Here is an 18,899-nt window from a genome sequence, read left to right as displayed (position 1 = left end):
GGCCCCCTTGCAGACACTGGCAATCCGGGGTCTCACGTCCCCCAGAAGAACAAGGCGGAATTTTCATTTGGCCCAGTCTAACGCCTGCCCTGAAGAGCCCCTCCCCAGGCCTTTCCCACACTCCCAAACCCACTGAGGGCTGTGGGCTTTTGCCAAGTCACAAAGTACCATGAACCTCAATTTCCTCGTCTAGAAAATGGAAGTAAATAATGGCCACCACGTAACAGGGTTGTTGCAGAGAGATTAAGTGGATTAAAAGTATGTAAGATGCTTAGAACCTCGCCTGTGCTTTCAAAGTGCCCCGTGAAAAAGATGCTGTACTCTTAGGGTGGCTGTTTTCGATATGCATCTAGTCAGTCCAGTAAGTGTTCCCTGAGCTTCAATTAAGCACCTGTCAGGGAACAAGGCAGAAGGAATCTGGCCCTTCAAGGTGCCTACCTTCCAGCGGGGAGAAAGAAATAGTGAACAAATAGGGAAACAAGAAAAATGCCAAGAGAAAAAAAATGTGCCAAATAGAGGGGATGTGATGGAGAGTCAAGGGAGCTGCTTCCAGGGTCTAGGAGGTGGGCGCAGGTCCCGTGGGGCCTTGTGAGCCCGGGGGAGGGTGTAATGGGCCAGCGTGGGGAAGACAGAAGCAGGTGGGTGGTGGTGAGGCTTGAAGACGTAGCAGGAAGGCCCAGCAAGAGCAGTGACAGAAGTCCAGGCAAGACGCGGGACTGGCTTGGACCAGGATGGCAGCAACCAAGGAAAGTGGCCACATCCGAGATGCGTGTATCTCAGAGGCAAAATCCACCAGGCGTGCTGACGGCTTGACTGTTGGGGATGAAGGAAGGATGAGAGTCAAGGGTGATTCCTAAATACATAGGCTGAGCTTGTAGTTAGATGAAGTGGACGCAGGGGCTGGATCCTCCCTCGGTCCCACCCTTCCCAGTTTACATGGGCTTTGTGGCCACAATGTCCAGAATAAGTCCATGGAGTCAGAAGGCAGGTTGCCGGTTGTAGGGACCAGGGAGAGGGAGTGACTGCCTTATGGGTGTGGAGTTTCCTTTTGGGGCGATGAAAACGTTTTAAAGCCAGATAGCAATGGTGGTTGCACAGCCTGGGGAATGCACAGGATGCTACTGAACAATGGTATGCTGTGTGCTTTTCACCGTAACTGAACCAAAAAAAAAAAAAAATTGAAGGAAAAATAAAGACTTTCTTAGACAAGCCAAGGGAATTTGTTGTCACCAGATGTGGCTTCAGGGTCCCACATCAACCGCTGGCAGAGGCCAGGACAATGGCGTGGGGTCTCTCGCTGGTAAGAAAACACCATAGCAAGAGCCTGTCACACACGTCGTCAGGGGATGACCTGGACCGGATGCAGGTCTCACGCGTCCATGGGGTGGTTGGCTACGGGCACTTAGAGACTGGAGTCAGGCCTGGTTCAAAGCCCTGCTTGCCTCTTTGCTGGTTGTGTGGCCTCAGACAAGTAACTTGACCTCTCTGAACCTGAGTTTCACTGTCTGTCAAATGGGAACAATAATAATCCCGCCCCCCAGAGATATTAACGTTATCTGTCGGCGCTCGGCAGACAGAAGTGGTCAGGGTCCTGGCTTCTGGTCCTGGTCGCCTTCCTCCTCACTGTGATGCCCAAGTGATGACAGTCATCATAATAAAATGTCCAGTTTGATCCCACCGTCCCATTCTGGGCTGCTCGATGCACGTCTAAGGGGTGGATGGGGCTCTTTCGCTGCCCCGAATTTCAGACGATATTTGTGTCCCTTCACCTCTCAGCCTGGGCAGAGGGGGCCGCAGTGCTTAGGACAACATGCCCTTGAGGACAGATGCGCAATCCTGGCTTTGGGCCCCTGGTGGCTCAGGAGAAATGAAAGGGTGGGACCAACACTCAGACCATCAGGAGGCCGGGGCCTTTCTCGCTAATGAACAGCCTCAACCAGGAGTCTTCTTATTGCCTGAAGAGGCTTTTACTAAATGTCCAGCCCACTGCAGGGAAGGACTTAGACATCTGCAGCCACAAAGATCAAAGGCACACTGAAATGCTCCTGCAAATGAGGAAGTGTTTTCTGCAGCAAATGCCCAGACAATTATGCCATCCCTTTAAAAATCGCAGAGGGTGGGTCCTTTCTCCATAGGAAAAGCTAAACAGTAGCGGCTGAGAGCAGGGATTCTTGGAGTCAGGCAGACCTGGGTTCAAATCCTGGCTTTCCCATTTGGTGATGTTGGGACTCTGGGCAACTTGACTTCTCTGAGCCTTGGCTTCTGCATTTATAAAATGAAGAAAAGATCTCTTGCTTCAGGATGTTGCGGTAAAGCGTGAGTGAGACGATGTGCAGAGAGCAGAGAGCCCCAGAGTGTTGTGACATAGCATGGGACGTAAGCTGATGAGGCAGAGAAACCTCACTGAATGATGGCTGACTGGGTTCAGGACAGCTGGGCTCCCAGGCCTGCTGCCAGAATCTCCAGCCTGTTGACTGAAACTTCAGGGCTCCCGTTTGCCTTAAGAACTAAGGCCAAACTTCTTAGCACTTTATCCGCAGCTACAGTCTCCCCACCCCTGAGAATCAGCTGGAGAAGCTGACGGGGGCCAGATCACGCAGAGTGTCGCGGGCATTGGCATCCTGATGCCAGCAACAGGGGAAGCACTGGAGGGGCAGGCCCTAGTCCAAAGCCTGTGCAGTGACCGCGGGGAGAGAGGGCCCTGAGGGGGATGCGCTTGGAGTGGAGGACTGAACTCTTACGGGGCTTCTGGTTGAGCGGCCAAGAGCCAGCCCTGGCCTGGAGCCCTGACCCCCCAGGTCCCGCTCCGAAGTGTGGCCTGATCTCCCAGCTACCCTTCCTTTACTATTGTTCCCCCTGCCCAGCACACCCTTCCCGCTCCCTGCTCCACCGGCCAAACTGTGTGGCTGTAAGGTTTGGAGTAGGTGACACGTACCCAAGGTGAAAAGACTCAAAATGTCCCAAAGAGCGTATAGTCAAAGACATCTTCCTCCCACTCTTGGCCCAGCCCCCAGTTCCCCCCTTGGAAGCAGTCAGTTCCTTTTCACACGTGCCCTTCCTGGAGGAAGTCCGAGTGTCGATTCCAGGGCACGTGCACGGGTGTGCGCACACACACACTCCCCGTTTCACTTGTCACACTCGGCGCCTGTGTGGAGACCATCCCTCGCCCGCCGGCAGCCTGCCTCAAACGTTCAGTGAGTGCTGTGCGGGCTGTCACATCATTTCCAGGTCCCATGACCAATTCCTAGAAGTACATCTGTGGGTCAGTGAGCAGTCTGAGTGTTTTAACGTTCATGGGGTTTTCCAGCCCCGATGAAGCATTGCCTGCTGCACACACGCACGCGCATGCGCACACAGCCGCCACCTGCCACCACCCAGTGTCCAGCCTCATTCTTCCAGCTCCCACAGCCTCTTGCTGCCCGCCCCCAAGGCCCCCGCTGCCCATCGCCGGGCTGGGTCTGAGCGGCCTGGGTCTGGGACCCACCCTGTCCTTTGGTTAGTCCCCCGGCCCCTGTCCCGCAGCTTGCCTCGGACGCCCGGGTGAAGGCAAGAAGCAGCCGCGAAGTGCCATCGGCCTTTCTTGAGCGGCGCTGCACCTCGGTCCGGCAGCGCCCGTGTGTGGGAAGAAAGGGCCCCCTGGGAAGGCCGCAGGCCATTTCAGTCCCCTCCGTCTGGGCCTCAGTCGTGTTACTCAGCATCCCGTGTGGCGCGGCCGCTCCAGGCCTTGCGCTCCTCCTCCCTCCTTAAAGGATGCAAGTTACCCCGCTGACCTCACTGCCGCTTCTGGGCCACTCTGGGACTCCTGACGGCGGCAGAGCCCAGCACCAGGTCCCCAGAACACCTGAAACGGCCAATGACAGGGGCAACATTCTGAGAAACTCCAGCTCGTGAAAATGAGGAACTGCCTGCCGGGCCCCTGGGATATCACATCTCATTACCTGCGGTGATAACGGCCTGGTCAGTGGGGCCCAGCTAGTCCCACACCAGCTGCCACCCTCCCCCAACGCCTGATGCCCAGCAGGACAGCTGGACAGTGGAGCCACCTCCCGCCTTCCAGCCACGTCACCCTCCGCTCACACTCCCCCTCCACCCCCGAGGCTTCCCACGGCTCTGCAGTTAAAATCCACCATCTCTCAGCCTCCAAGCTGTTATAGGAGCTGTTCTGTCTGGAATCTGTTTGTTCCCCGTTTTCACTGCGTTACCTTTTTTCCTGTCTGTACAGATGTCAACTCAGATATCCCCCAGACCTGGTCAGAAGCCCCTGTGATACAGTCCTGTGGCTTCCTATACTGTCCCTTTATGTAACTGTTAAGACACTGCAATTAGATGAGCGCTCTGCTGGGAGTTACTTCTTGTTTGTTGCCCTCCTCCCCCCCGCCCCCCTGCCCTGCAGCTGCCGTGGAAGCTCCAAGATATGTCTGCCATGCTCACCCCGGAACCCACGCACGGCGTCTGCATCTGGAAGGCACTCAGTAAATATATGGGGTGTGCGTGAAGGCTGTTTCCTTGCTGTGCAGCTTTAGATAATAATACAAAAATCACATTTTTTATGGTTATGAAATTGTTCCCAAAAACAAGTTCACGTGCCCCACGCACCGTGAGGCCAGACAGAAACCACGGCGTTCGGAGCAGAGAAAGGTTTATCGCAGGGCTGAGCAAACAGAACATGTGGCTCGTGCTTAGAAAACCCCGAACTTCCTGAAGGGTTTCAGCAAAGCATTTTTAAAGGCAAAGTGATGGAGGGGCGTCCCTGGCAGATTGGTTGATGATGATTGGTCCTTAGGCACCAGAAGGTCTAGGGGCCACGTGCTCATGATAGTCAAGTAGCTAATTTCTTCCTTTCCCTGGTGGTTTTGGCATCTGAAAAACTCAGGAAATAGGCATCAGATACCATGACCTGGGTTCGTCAGAGAGGAGCTCCGGCAGAGGATATGGGGGGCGGGTTCTGACCCAGGAAGGCTCCACAGGGTCCTGTTCAGCTACAAAGTAATAATCTTACACTATTATTACGTATAACGTGAACTGCCACGTGCCAGGCACTGAGTGTTTCACAGCCCTTCACTCTGTGCACTTTCACATCCACCAAGTGAAGAAGGACATCTCATTATCCCCATCTTACAAAGGAGAAAACTAAGGCTCGGAGAGGTGGCAGTCACGTGCCCAAGGTGACAAAGCTATTAAATGACAGCCCTGAAATTAGAACCCAGATCTGCCCAATGTTGAAGTCCTTGCTTTTCAGCCCCCGGGGCTCCCTTCACTTGTCTGAGTGTCAGTTTTTGCAGAATAAGGATCAAATTACCTACTTGCCCCACTTGTCCACTGGCTCAGGCAGAAGGTGCCCGGCACACAGTGGCCGGCTGAGTGTCGTTGTCTTTCCCCTTGGTCAGTGGTTGCTGGGGAAATCAGACTCATCTTCCAGGCCGAGTGAGAGACCCAAATGCGCCTGAACTGACTCCCCCAGACTGCGGCTCTGCCTGGGGACTGGGTCCTTACACTGCAAACGGGGAGCTTCATCTGACTTCCTAATGAGAAGAGAAAAGTGTTAGACTTGGTTTGATAAAGTTTGATAGGAGAAGACCCCAGCCCCCAGACTGGTTGTGCGTCTAGATGGCTTCACCCCTCTGTTGGTAAACAGCATGTACCACCAGTGGCATCTTTTTGGGGATTTTGGGGGTGAGGAGCAGTGAGAGGGGACCTGGTTTACCTCTGGGCTATACCTCTGCTGGTGGGGCGATCCTCAGCCTTTCAAGCCCCTGTTTTCTTTGCTGCCACAGAGGGTGATTGAGAAGGAAATGGTATTCCGGATTCCACCCACCACAACTCAGTTCCGGGGGAGACACATTCTGATGGGGAATCACCAAAGGCCACATTCAGAGTTTTCCTGGGGCCCTGAAAACTCAGAATTCTACCCGGTGGGTTAAAAGAACCCCTCCTTCCTGTGCCTCTGCCAGAGGTGGGTAGAAGAGGGAGGGAGAAGTGAAAGAGGATGGAGCAAGTACCTCTGGAGGACTCCCTGGAGGAGGTGACAGAGGAAGCCAGGTCTTCAAGAAAGAGTGGGGGCTCACCAGGCATGGAAGGGAGGAAGGGAATTCAGGCAGGGGGAACAGCATGTGTAAAAGCAGAGTCAGATCAGGCCCAGGACTTTCAAAATCAGGAGGAATTAAATGCCACCAGAGATGTTTCTCAAAGTGTTGTCCAGCGAAAGGGCACTCGGCAGGCAGGAGCTAAGGCTTAAGAGAGAAGACAGAAGCAGGTCACAAAGAACCTTGGACACCGTGCCAAAGGTTTATACTTGGAGACCACCAGGGCTAGTAATGGGGAGTAATGGAAGCTGGCTCCCCAGCCCAGAGCCCAGCACAGGGGATTCAACACACACCTGGGAGCATGTTGAGTGCATTGAACACACTCGGCGGTGGCTGCTCTTAGGGGCTAACTGGCCAATGTGGCCTCACAGGGGCACTTGATGTGATGAGTCAGACTCTGAGCTGGGCCCTGCCTTTTGTCACTTTCGCATTTGCTGGGTGATGACTGTAGGGAAAGATGAGACACCTCCCCGGGGGGGCCGTGAGGGGCGCTGCAACCCATGAGCAAATTCTCCAGAAAGTGGCTTTTCAGAGGCTCTTGAGGCAAAGATGAGGCGAGGGAGGAGGAAGCGGTGGGACGGTGCATAGCTGCAGCGTCTGGGGCCAGCCTGAGGCAAAGGGGGAGGAAGTGGCCGAAGCGGCTTTAGTGACTTTTCACACACTCACACACACAGAGAGAGAACCCTTCATTATTTAATCTGCATGAACAGGGGGACAAGAGCTAATGTACACTGTATTGTTTCTTCAGCTTTTTGTGTGTTTGACAATTTTCACCCTAAAATGTTGGGGGAAACAGGCCCATTCTCACATATCCGTTCAGACGTATAAATAGGGCTCATCAAATGCCAAAACGAGTGCCCTTAGGTTTTCACAGTGGAGAAACCACACACACACACACACACACACACACTCATACACACTCCATGTAGCCTGGACCTCTCCCTTGGATAGACAACCAGAAACGTTTGCTGGATGGGTGGATGGATGGATGGATGGATAGAAGGATAGAAGGGTGGGTGGATGGAAGGCCCAAAGAGGTGGTCCAGATCCAGCCCCTGCTGGGGGACAGACCCAGAGCCATATGAACAACCTAAGGCGGCAGGTGCCACCAGTATAGCTCCATACAAAGTGCAGGGGAGGGTGCCCCTGCCCGCGGGCATTCAGGAGGGCTTCAGGGAGCTGGAGCTACAGGCATCCCCTGCTTTTTGAAGGTTCGCTTTATGAAACACCTGCATTAGTACCTGTTTCTGCTAACCAGAAGAAGTCCGAGGATTTTCACTTTTACGAAAAAAGGCGACAATAGCGTTCAGGGTTGTTTTGCATCCAAGTCGTTATAAAGGCAGCCTGCACCCCGAGTGTGGGGTGACCCCGCCAGGCTCTTTCCCCGGGAAGTGCACTCAGCATCGGCTCCAGGCCGCCAGAGCCATGAACTATCTGAGCATCATGCTTTAGCTCCACTCCCCGTGCGCATCCTTTAGCCCCACTCCCCGTGCGCATCCTTTAGCTCCATTTCCTGGGTGCATCCGTTAGCAAGAGGTGTCCCAAGGTAACCGCTTCTTCGCTTTCTGCTATTTCGGCTTTTGAAGGGTTTCGTAGGGATGTCGACTTTCGGGTAGTGGGGGAACCCTGTGTTTGAGCTGGGCCTTGAAAGGGCAGTAGTTGAGAAAGCGGGACTCCGGGAGGTGGAGACCTGCAGCGTTTGGGCAAAGGCCCGGTTGCCTGAACAGCGCAGTCAGGGGACAATTGCAGGGCTATTGGGCGAGATCCATTTAGAAGGACAAGTTGACGTCTGATCCAAGGACCGGCGTTGAGGCAGGCCGAAGGAGTGTGAGCTGCGTGTGAATCCAGGCTCTCCGGCCACTTACCAGGGCTGTGACATCACTCGGCCTCCCCGAGCCTCGCTCTCCTCGACTGTTAAATGGAGACGGTGATTCCCCTCACTCGCGTGCAAGACGTCACCTGGCCCTGGTCCCCCCGGCAGTACCGATGCGCCATTGTTCGTAGCACCCTTCCTGGGCTGGTGGACTTTCATGTGATTTCTTTTATGTGCTTGTCCCTGACAAACCACTCACGCCGACCTCCTTCTTCGTGGATCCTCTCATCCTGGTGGCTGTATTGCCAACACTAGGCGCCCAAAAGAATGAGTCAGATCTAAGTGATCTAGAGAGGCGTCCAATATATAACGGGAATTTTAAAAGAAAAAAGGAAAGGAAGTAGTGGGGTAATATCTACAGATGTATTAAATAGCCTCTGCCTATGTCTGGCGCACAGAGGCCCAGAGAAAGAATGGAAAGTCCCCACCACACCAAACAGCCAGCGACAGTCCCCTCCCCATCATGAGGCCATGGGTATGCCATGGCCCAAACAGTTGGCCCGTCCTGTATACCCTGATTTGCTGCAATCAGCTTGTCATCGCTTTTGAAGTTACAAAGGAAAGTTCCAGAAAGTGTTTTTTAGATTAGCTGTGACAGTGACCTTGGGGTCCCGTGATCCTCTAGGACCATCCTTCTCCCCACAAGGGACAAGATGAACTGAGCTCCGTGCAGAAGCTCCTGCCTTCACCAAAAGTTCACTAGAAACTTCTGGGGCCGAGGCTGTAAAATAGAAACATAACAGAAGTGATCTTTCTTTTGAAACTCTCTGAAAAAGGAAGCCACCACTGTTCTGTTAATCATGGGGGCCCCAGCGCATGGAACCGCGTTTGGCACATTGTAGGTTCTGCAAGAAATAGCTGCTGAAGAGAACAGAGGGAGGCAGGAGGAAGAGGCAGGAGGAAGGGAGGGAGAGAAGAAATTAATTTTTAATTATGTGAGAGGCTGGTTTGCGCAAATTTGAAAACCGCCGAGCATTAACTAAAATGTCATTTCAAAATACCTAAACCTGGCTGTTAAGGAAACACAGAGAAAATTTTGATCAGAAACAGATAGCGATTCTCAAAAATAGAAAAACAAAAAACCACACTGTGGCTGCTACCCCCCTCCAAAGTTAATTAAGTGTGGCGGTAAGAGCCATCCTGTTTGGGCTATTTATGTAATGAAAAGATCGTCTGAAAAGAAACCCCAGTGGCCCAGTCCGCTAGGCTAGGTGGCTGAGCCAGCTGGAGTGGCAGAAGGTGACCAGGAGCCGTGATCCCTGCACCAACAGACTGGTTATGATTAAATGATGCTTCTCATATTCAGATTGCAAAACCGCTCCAGGCAAGAGTCTGGGAGAGGCTTAAATTATGTCACACGGCAACGAGCTTGTTTCTGAGAGAGTTTCCGCTGTCGACTTGATTTTCTGCACACTCCCAGATCCCAGGAGGTGGCCTGCTGGCTGCTCTCTGGAAAACCAGGATCAGCTTGAGAGCAAGGGTCCGGGAATCAAGCAGGCCCTTCCCTGGTTTTGCATCAATTAGAATCGTAGCTCATCACCGCTAGGAGGGGATTAAACCTTCTGCTGAAGTGATGTCCGCAGCGGGACAAGGAGGAAGGAAGAGAGGGCAGTTGGAGAGAAGGAACTAGAAACCATGCAAATACTTGTGATGGGGTGATGATGGACTAGTGTACAGCCATTAGAAAGGTGGAGTGAGGAGGGAGGGCGTAGCTGAAGAGGTAGGGCACGTGCTTAGCATGCATGAGGTCCTGGGTTCAATTCCCTGTACCTCCATCAAAATAAATAAATTAGTAAAAAAAAAAAACTTAATTACCTCCCCCACAAAAAAATATTTTAAAAGAAAGATAGAGTGAGTTCTGTACCAGCTGACCTGAAAAGTGAGGTTCACAGAGATGTCTGAGGCAGATGTGGGGTGGGGCTGCAGTTGGCAAACTATGATAGCAGGCTAAATCTGGTGTCCTCTCCCTGGCTTCCTGCAGCCCGCGAGCTAAGAATAGCTTTTACATTTTTAGCTCAGAAATGGTTTTAAAGAGTTTGGGGGGAAAATTCCAAAGAAGGAGACTATGTTATGACACGTGGAAACGTTGTGAAATTCCCGTTTCAGCAGCCGTGGTCTGTCTTCCTGGCACACGGCCACCGTCACTCATCCGCCCGTTGTCCTGTGGAGGTGTCCTCACGCTGAACGACAGAGCTGAGTCGTGGCCACAGAGACCGGGCTTGGAACGCCAAGCAGAAAATATCCTCTACTTGGCCCCTCCCTGAAAAAGTCTTTCAGTTCCTGGTTTAGCGTGTGATGACATTCTGTGACACAGCAGTGTGAGATGCTGTTCCCCGCGCTTTGCCAGAGGAAATGTATTGCCTTTGCTTATTTTTCATTCATTTTATCGTTTATTCATCAGACGCTTAGTGCCTACCTGCAGGGCCGGGCACTGGGACCCAGCAGGGGACAAGCAGAGGCGGAGCTTACAGTCTGTGTCCTTTCCCCTCTCTTCCTCCCGCTAGGAACCCTGATGGCCTTGGTCCCTTCTAAGGAGAGGTGCGGGACTGGCTCCATGCCTGCTGGTGTCTTGCAGGGAGGTCAAGGTCCAGAAGGGTTCGTCGTGAATCGGGCCACACTCTCAGTTTGGTTTCCGGATGCTCAATACTCAATCTTTGCATTTCCAGCGCGTGCTCCCCAGCGCATCCCACAGGGAGAGGCAGGAGTGCTCGACCCCCGTCATGCGGACGGGAGCAGCTGTCTGCGATGGAGAAGGCTGCAGCCCCGTCTCCACCTGACGCCTCCCGCGTAAGGCCAAAGCCACCTTCAGACTCATGCCCCAGTGCCTCAGTCTCTATGCAAAACCTGGACAGTGGAAATCAGCTCCAGTCCCGGGAGGAAGCCAGCTCTGCAGGGGCCGATGTGAGGAATGGGGTTTGAACCAGGAACTTCGCTTCAGAGACTAGCTTTCCTTCTTCATTCATTCTCATGCCTACCACCTCCTCACAGACTGCTTTATTAATTTCTAGGAAAACAGCACCCAGGTCAGTCATTGTAGCCTCCCCACATTTGGACACTCCTTTTGGCTCTTTTGGGCAGCCTGGAGCCCAGTGGTGACATAACTGACACGTTGGGGACCTGCAGAAGGAGCAGCCCCGGGGCCGAGGGCAGGGGGAGGAGCCATAGGGCCCCAGCATGGCGTCCAACAGCACGGACCCCTCCTCCTGTCTGAACCATACCGCGTTCAGGGTCACCGTCAGCTTGGTCCTCACCGCCCTCATCCTCATCACCATCGCCGGCAACGTGGTCGTCTGCCTGGCGGTGGGCTTGACCCGGCGGCTGCGGAGTCTCACCAACTGCTTCATCGTGTCCCTGGCCATCACTGACCTGCTCCTCGGCCTGCTGGTGCTGCCCTTCTCGGCCTTCCACGAGCTGTCGTGCCAGTGGGGCTTCGGCGAGGCCTTCTGCAATATCTACACCAGCCTGGACGTCATGCTCTGCACGGCCTCCATCCTCAACCTCTTCATGATCAGCCTGGACCGGTACTGCGCCGTCACGGACCCCCTGCGCTACCCCGTGCTGGTGACCCCTTTCCGGGTCGCCATCTCCCTGGTCTTAATTTGGGTCATCTCCATCACACTGTCCTTCCTGTCTATCCACCTGGGGTGGAACAGCAGGGCGGAGACCAACAACACCAATCACACCGTCTCCAAGTGCAAAGTCCAGGTCAACTTGGTGTACGGCCTGGTGGACGGGCTGGTCACCTTCTACCTGCCCCTGCTGGTCATGTGCATCACCTACTACCGCATCTTCAAGATTGCCCGGGATCAGGCCAAGAGGGTCCATCATATCAACTCCTGGAGGACAGCCACCCTCCGGGAGCACAAAGCCACAGTGACTCTGGCCGCCGTCATGGGAGCCTTCATCGTCTGTTGGTTCCCCTACTTCACTGTGTTTGTTTACCGTGGGCTGAGAGGGGATGATGCCATCAACGAGACCTTCGAAGCCATTGTTCTGTGGCTGGGCTATGCCAACTCGGCCCTGAACCCCATCCTGTACGCCACGCTGAGCAGAGACTTCCGCACGGCGTACCAGCGCCTCTTCCGCTGCCGGCCCGCCGGCCACATCGCCGACAGAACTTCGCTGAGGGACAGCAGCTCTCAGCTGAAGAGGAATCAAAGCCAAGAACCCGGGTGGCAGGAAGAGAGGCCCCTGAGGCTCCAGGTGTGGAGTGGGACAGAGGTCGCGGCCCCCCAGGGAGCCACAGACAGGTAACTGCTAGGGTTGCTTGTGTGTGGGTTGGGGACCCGAGGGGGTCCCACTCATGGAAGCCACTCAAGTGGCAGCTGTCCCCGAGGTGCTGGCTGGAACATTATGGGTTGGAAATGCCTCATGAGCACTTTCCAAATCTCGTGTTGTTCCTTCCCCCAAACAGAACTTTTTACCTCCGTTCTAAAAGAAGCAAGTCCAGACTCAGAGAACTTGGCCAGGGCCGCACAGCTGGGATGTGACTGGAGTTCCCTCGACTCCAGAACTTGTGGGCCCTTTTTTCTAGCTACCTGGTCCTTACAGTCAGGAACCCTAACTTTGAGACTCAACTCTGCCACTTACTTACTGGTCCTAAGTGTTCATCTGAACTGGCCAGGACAGCCCTCCAATGGCCATGCACTAATGCTGCCTCCTGCAGGTTCAGTCAGAGAGCCCACTCGGCCCACATTCATTGAGCATCAGCTCTTACTTTGGGGGTGCTCCAGTGCGGGGAGGAAGGCAGAGCCTTGAAAGCCAGGCTTGGACATTGTAGCCTAGGTCTTAGGGGAAGATGGGAGGATTAGAAGCAAGGAGGGGGTAACCCAGGCAGCTCTGTGCCTTGGAAAGAGGGCTCTGGTTGCCCCATAGGATGTGAACCACAAGGATAAGATGAGGATGTCAGTGAAGGGGAATGCGGCTCTGGTCCATGACAGAGGAGAGCAGAGAGGAGAGAACAGAGCAAAATCTAGGAGGCTATTGAAAAAACAAACAGACAAAAAGGCTTGGAGACCATTGACTCTCCAGGATGCAGGAAATGCAAGAGAGACGATGCCCTAGGATTCAGCCTCCAAAGAGATACCCAGGCTGAAAAGATAAACAGGATCAGAATGAGATTTAGATCAATTCACTGGTGACAAAGCCCATGCAAAATATTAAGGGGAACCTCAACAAAGACTTGAGTGGCCCGAGTGAGCTCGCCCGTGGGGAGGAGGGTTACAGGTGGGAGGGAGCTCCAGCTGTTGAGATGACTAAATGAAAGGATGCTGGCAGGACAGCAGACATACGGGTGTTCAATATTACTTTCCTTTCTCTTCCCACAGACCATGCCTTTGCCTCCTCCCCCCCCCCGGAATGCTGGTCCGTGTGACAAACCCACTCATTCATTCATTCATTTATTCACTCATTCATTCCCTGATTCATTTGTCAGCTTCCCATCCCATGCCGGGAACTGTGCTGAGTGCCAGGGATGTAGAGGTGATGTTTTCGGCATCTGCTGTGGTGCACTGGGATGGAAAGGCAACTGCCCAGCCCTGATCTCAGCTCTGCCCTCCTCGCTCTGTGGCTTGAGCGAGTCCCTGCCCGTCTTGGGCCTCAGTTTCCTCATCTCGTAGAGGGTGAGGCCTGTCCTCAGGCAGCCTGTCCAGCTCACCTCCCAGAGTCGCCTGAAGTACACATGAGCCAGGGGATGCAAACAGGTTTTAGGACCTGCAGTGGGGTACTTGTCTGCTGTTGAGCACTGAGCGTCAGACTCCAGAAAGGCTTGGATGGGCACTGCACACCCACCCGCTCTGGGTGCCGGTCCCTGTGGAGCACTTTGGGGCTGAAACTGACCAAATGGTCCCCTAGGCCTCGAGTAACTCTGGTCCTTCCATCGGCCAGGTGTGGAGTGTCCCCAGTAGACTTGGGTCCCAGACCCTCCCCCTCCACTGCTATGCTTGTGGAACAAGCTTCATGGCTCCTGCATCCAGCCTCCTCCTGGCCTTCCAGCCTCTAGGCTGTCTCCCTCACGTCCACCCTCCAAGTCACCCAAAGGCGCCTCTCCAGAACGCCTGTCTGGAGGCTTCCGCGTCTGGCCCTGATCGCTAAGATGACCTTGTCCTTCCACGCTCCCTCACTCAGGAAGCAGCCTCCGGTACAAAGCTAATTTTGTTCACAAAGCAAACAAAGGGCAGAGCACGGCAGGTGTGGGCTCTGCAGAAGGCAGTTACACATTCAGTCTAGTCGTCAAACCACTTCCTACCGCTCTTACCTGTGCGACCTCAGGTTAATAGGCCACCTTGACCCCTAATCCTTAGGGAGACATCCAGCAAGCACTCACCTGCACCCACTAGGTGCCAGTTTCACGTTTGTCACTGTTTCTATGTATTAATTTTTCTGTGGCGGCATCCTTCACCCACCCCTGTGCTGGGTGCAAAGGGAGAGACAGCGAGCCCCCCGCCCCACGCCATCACTCTCACCACCTGCAGTGGCTCACAGGTGGAGGTGATGGTCTGGTTAAGGAGCAAACTGGTGATGGTTTGGTGCAGCATATGCCAAGGCTTGAAACCCAGTTCCTGAGGTCCCCAGAGGAGGCCGTGCATGCCCCAAAGAGCCCATCCCCGGGAGCAGACCTCTGAGCTGAGCCTTAGATGCAGCTAGGAAAGACTCGTTCCTCCAGGGTGGTGCTGGACCCCTTAGACCCGTGGCCCCATTTCATTCTCCGCACCACCTTGTCAGGTAGCTGCTTGCTTAGTTTTCACTTTGCAGATGGGGAGACTGAGGCTCAGAGAAGTTAAGTAAATTGGTCAAAGGACACATGCTAGTGACTCTTCCAAAGCCAAGATCTGAGCAAAAACAGAAATAGCAGCCCCCGCTACCGACTGCCCTCTGGGGGCCAGACCTCCAGCTCCTCTGACTGTCACGGCCACCCTGACCAGCAAGGCCAGCTGGGAGGCCGTGCCTGCCTGGGTCACACACAGCAGCTGCAGAGCAGAGAGGTTCGGCAGAGACTCAAGGGGAACCAGCTGAAGGGCTTCATGCTATGGTTGTGGGTGTCGGGGTCCAGGAAGCCAAGAACAGCCAGAGGTTGATTTTCCAACGGAGGCCACCAGGGCACCCAGGGACTCGTGTGGCCTCCACAAGGTTGGCTCCCAGCCCCCCTGATGACCGATAGTGTGTCCTTCCTGCTCCCCATCTGAGGACAAAAGCCAGCATTGACCTGACAAAGAGCCCTTATCACAACCAAGGAGGCGGGGGAGTCTGCCTGTGCCAAGAATTCCAAGGGACGGACTCTACCTGCCCTTGGCTGCTGGTGGTGTAGGTGAGGGGCGGGTGGGAGACAGTCAGCCCAGGAAAGAGTGGCCGAGCTGGCTGGTCCTCCCTTCCTGGAGGCCAGTCAGCAGCCACCGCCCCACCACCCCCTCCCGCCAGCAGGATGCTCTGTCTGCCCTGCCCTGACCCAGACTGGCCGTCACATCTCCCCCTCTCTGATCCCAGGTGGCCAGCCTCACCCTCTCTGCTCCACTGACCCTGCTCAGTAGGCCCACAGCTTCCACCAGACACAGGTCTACATTAGGTTCCCAGGTGGGGCTCCTGTAACCAATGACCGTGAACTTGGTGACAGAAAACAACACAGATTCCTACCCTCACAGTCGAAGGGGTCAGGGGTCTGAGATCCAGGTGTTGGTAGGGCTGGTTCCCGAGGCTTCAGAGGACAATCCATTTCCTTGGCTTTTCTGGCTGCCGGGGGCCACCCTCACTCCTTGGCTGGTGGCCTTGTCCTCGCCCCACCCCCACCTCTTGGTCACATCTCCATCCCCTCCTTTGTAGACAAGTCTCCCTCTGCCTCCTTCTTTATTCATTTATTTTTTTAATTTTTTAAAAATTTCTTTCCCTTTTTTAAAAAAAAGTTGCAGTTTTCTTTTTCTGGTGAGAGAGGTAATTAGGTTTATTTATTTAAATGGAGGTACTGGGGATTGAACCCAGGACCTTGTGCGTGCCAAGCACATTCTGTACCACTGAGCTACACCCTCCCTCTGCCTCCCTCATCTAATAAGGGCACTTGTCATTATGTTCAGGGCCCTCTGGGATATTCCAGGATAACCTCCCCCTCCCAGATTCCTTAACAGAACCACATCTGCAAAGCCCTTTTCGCCATATAAAGTAACACTCCCAGTTTCCAGCGATGAGGATGCGGGTGTCTGGGGCCATGTTCAGCCCCCACAGGTCCCAGCTCCCTGAACTGGCATTAGAGGCCCTTCATGATTTGGTCCCTGACCACCTCCGGACACCATCCCCAGGCCCACGCCCACCCTCCAGCCCCACCCAAACAAGCCACTCAGAGTTCTTCCATTCACTGGCACTCACCAAGGACCTGCCCAAAGCCGGCGCTGTTTGGGGGGCTAGCAGTGAGCAAAGCAGGGGTCTTTGTCCCTGAGGGAGGTTATTCCAAGGCCGTAGTTCTCAAAATGTGGGCCCCCGGCCAGCAGCCGGGGCTTCTGGAAGCAGCCCAAGCCCGTCTGCCCCCGAAGCCAGGCTCGTTCCATGCTGACATGCCGGACTTGAATTTAGCCCAGACTCAGAGCTAACCCCATAGCCCGCAGATGGGGAAACTGAGGCAGGTGACCTCTCTGAGGCCCTCGGCAAGCTGGGCATGGGCTAGGAGCAGACCCCGTCTCTCTGGATCCCTGCCTGGGCCTCTCGGGTCCTTTTCCCAGACCCTGGCTGGCCCTGCTAATCTCCCAAGGCAGGGAGACAAGATTCCCGGGGACCTGGAGTGTCAGCAGCCTCCCTCAGGGCGGGGCACTTCCTTGCTCCTGTGCAGCCCTGGCACCTGCGGTGGTGATTCTCCCTGGGCCTGGAGGCTGGAGTCAGAGCTCAGGAAAGCCCTCAGGAGGAGATCCCCAAAGGGAGGCGAGGAGCCACAGCTGCCCCGCTCCTGCCAGGTCCTGTCAGCTCTCTCCCCTCACAGGCCTCTGGCCAGCACTCCCAGGCCCCTTCCATCTGCCCTCCTTCCTTCTGCTGCCAGAGGGGCCATTTCCTCCAGATGGGAACAGGCTTCTGCCCTGCCCCACAAGGTCCTGCCCCACAAGGTCCTGCCCTGCCCGACTCTTCTCACTTCCCTGCCCCCTCCCGCCCTCCCTCCGTCTGGGCCCCTCGGTCCTCTCCCCAGGCCATGACTTGTCCCACCCCATGCACCCTCCTCTCAGCCTGGACAGTCTTCTTCCCCCTCCCGGCCCCTCCCATCTGTTCTACTCCCCCAGACCTTAGCTCCCTGCGGGCAGGCCCACGTCTGTGTCCATCACTGCTTAACACCTAACACTCTACCTGGAGCCCCAGTAATATCCATTGAGTGGATATGTGAATGAATGAATGAATGAATGAATGTCTTGTTCTAGGTCCCCAAGAGCCCCAAGAAGTGACTCACGCCACCCCCCCTTTAGAGATCAGAGAAACGAGTCTCCCAGAGAGGAGTTCCAGGAATCTCCTGGGAGCTCAGAAATCCCTGGTTCCCTTTTCTAACTTTGGCATCACCCCAGGCCTCCCTCCAAAGCGCAGTGTCAGCCTCGGGCCTCACAGCGGCCTCCGCAGCTCCGAATCACAGCGTCTGCAGGTGGAGCGAGCCTCGCCCTTACCCCCGCCCCCAGGAAAGGGGCAGGGATCCCCGGATGCAAATCCAGAGTTCAGGCAGCTGGGATGCGGTCCTCTGTGGCTCCAGCCCACCGTGCCCTGGGTTGGCCAGCGGTGGGAGGCCCCAGGGGGAGGTTGGGGCTGGCCTTATCTTTTGCTCTAAGTTCAATTTCTTCTGGCTGAGGAGACAAAAATTTGCATGATCGACGATGTACACATACTTCTTAAGAAGGAGCTGTTGCTCAGAAAGAAAGTTTTGCATAATTTAGTCCTTCAAGAGCCCCAACTTTTTTGCTTGCATCATTTGGGCTCTAAAATAGTCTAACTTTGTGGCTCATGGATTCCGGGATTTCTGAACGGGTCTTACTTAACAAGGACTCTTTGCAGAGGCGCCTGGAGCCGCTGCCCCCACCGCACCTCCCACCCAGGACCCTGGCTGCCCCCTGCACGCTGGCGTCCTGCTGGCTGCTGCTTGTCCCCTCTGCCCTCTGTACCTGGCGGTCACACCTCAAGGCTCCTGGGGGGTTCTCCTGCTCCCGTGGGGAAGTTGGGGAGCCCGGTGTTTGAATCCTGGCCCCACCACTAGTAAGGGGTTGGGTGATGTTAGACAGGCCACGGATAGTCTGAGCTGCAGTTTCCTTACCTAGAGAACTATGATAATTATCAGACCTCCCTTGCAGAGCGGTCAAAATAACACCAGAGTAAAGGAGGCGGGCACTGAGCACAGCTCCTGGCACGTAGCAGGGACTGGAACGGACGTGACCCTTCCTTCTCAGCCACCCCTCTCTTTCTCTTTCACTTTCTTCTCATTTTGTCTCTTTTCTGTCATGTTCTTTCTTTTATGTAACAGGTGTACTGAGATGCCCTTCACATGCTCTGTGCATCATTCTTTTCAAGTGTACAAGTCACAGGTTTTTAGAATACTCACGGAGTCGTGCAGCCACCACCACAGTCCGTTTAGAACATTTTCATCACCCCTGGAGAAATGCTGTAGCTTCCACTGTAGCTTTCAGCTGTCTCCTCCCAAGCCTGCATTCCCCAGACAGCCACTAATCTGCTTTCTATCTCTGTAGACTTGCCTCTTCTGGACATCTCAGATGACCCTTGGGCTTTTGCGGCTGGCTATTCCACTTAGCGTAATGTTTTCCCAGTTCTTTCTTTATTTTTTGCCTCTTCTTCCTTCCTTGCTTTCTCCCCCTCTGTCTTGTGTCTTCTTTCCCTCCGGCTGTCTCTCCCTCTCCGCTTCCCTTTCCCCCCCTCCAGGCTCCTTCACCGTGTGCTTGGGATTTCTGGCAGCTCTTGGCCGTCGGGAGGCCCTGGGTGAGGAG

At 54.7% G+C, this 18,899-nt stretch overlaps 1 protein-coding gene across 4 annotated transcripts in view; it reads left to right on the top strand.

Annotated features, from left to right (window-relative positions):
• Positions 1-18,899, top strand: part of HRH2 (histamine receptor H2) — a 43,288-nt gene that overhangs the window by 11,446 nt on the left and 12,943 nt on the right. For 3 of the 4 annotated variants that reach the window (XR_012063069.1, XM_072947207.1, XM_072947204.1), the window contains exon 2: positions 10,623-12,206. Coding sequence is in view for 3 of the 4 variants with exons in the window: in XM_072947207.1 (XP_072803308.1) it covers positions 11,131-12,206 (1,076 nt within the window). In the remaining variant the exon portion in view is untranslated. Of the gene's footprint in view, positions 1-10,460; positions 12,207-18,899 lie in introns of all 4 variants that reach the window. The other variant, XM_072947206.1, reaches the window with a different exon arrangement.

Source organism: Vicugna pacos, chromosome 22 (genome assembly GCF_048564905.1).
Source record: "Vicugna pacos chromosome 22, VicPac4, whole genome shotgun sequence".
In the NCBI taxonomy this organism is placed as follows: Eukaryota; Metazoa; Chordata; class Mammalia; order Artiodactyla; family Camelidae; genus Vicugna; species Vicugna pacos.
The sequence above is the reverse complement of the archived record's forward strand: the minus strand, read 5'-3'. Positions and strand labels throughout refer to the sequence as shown.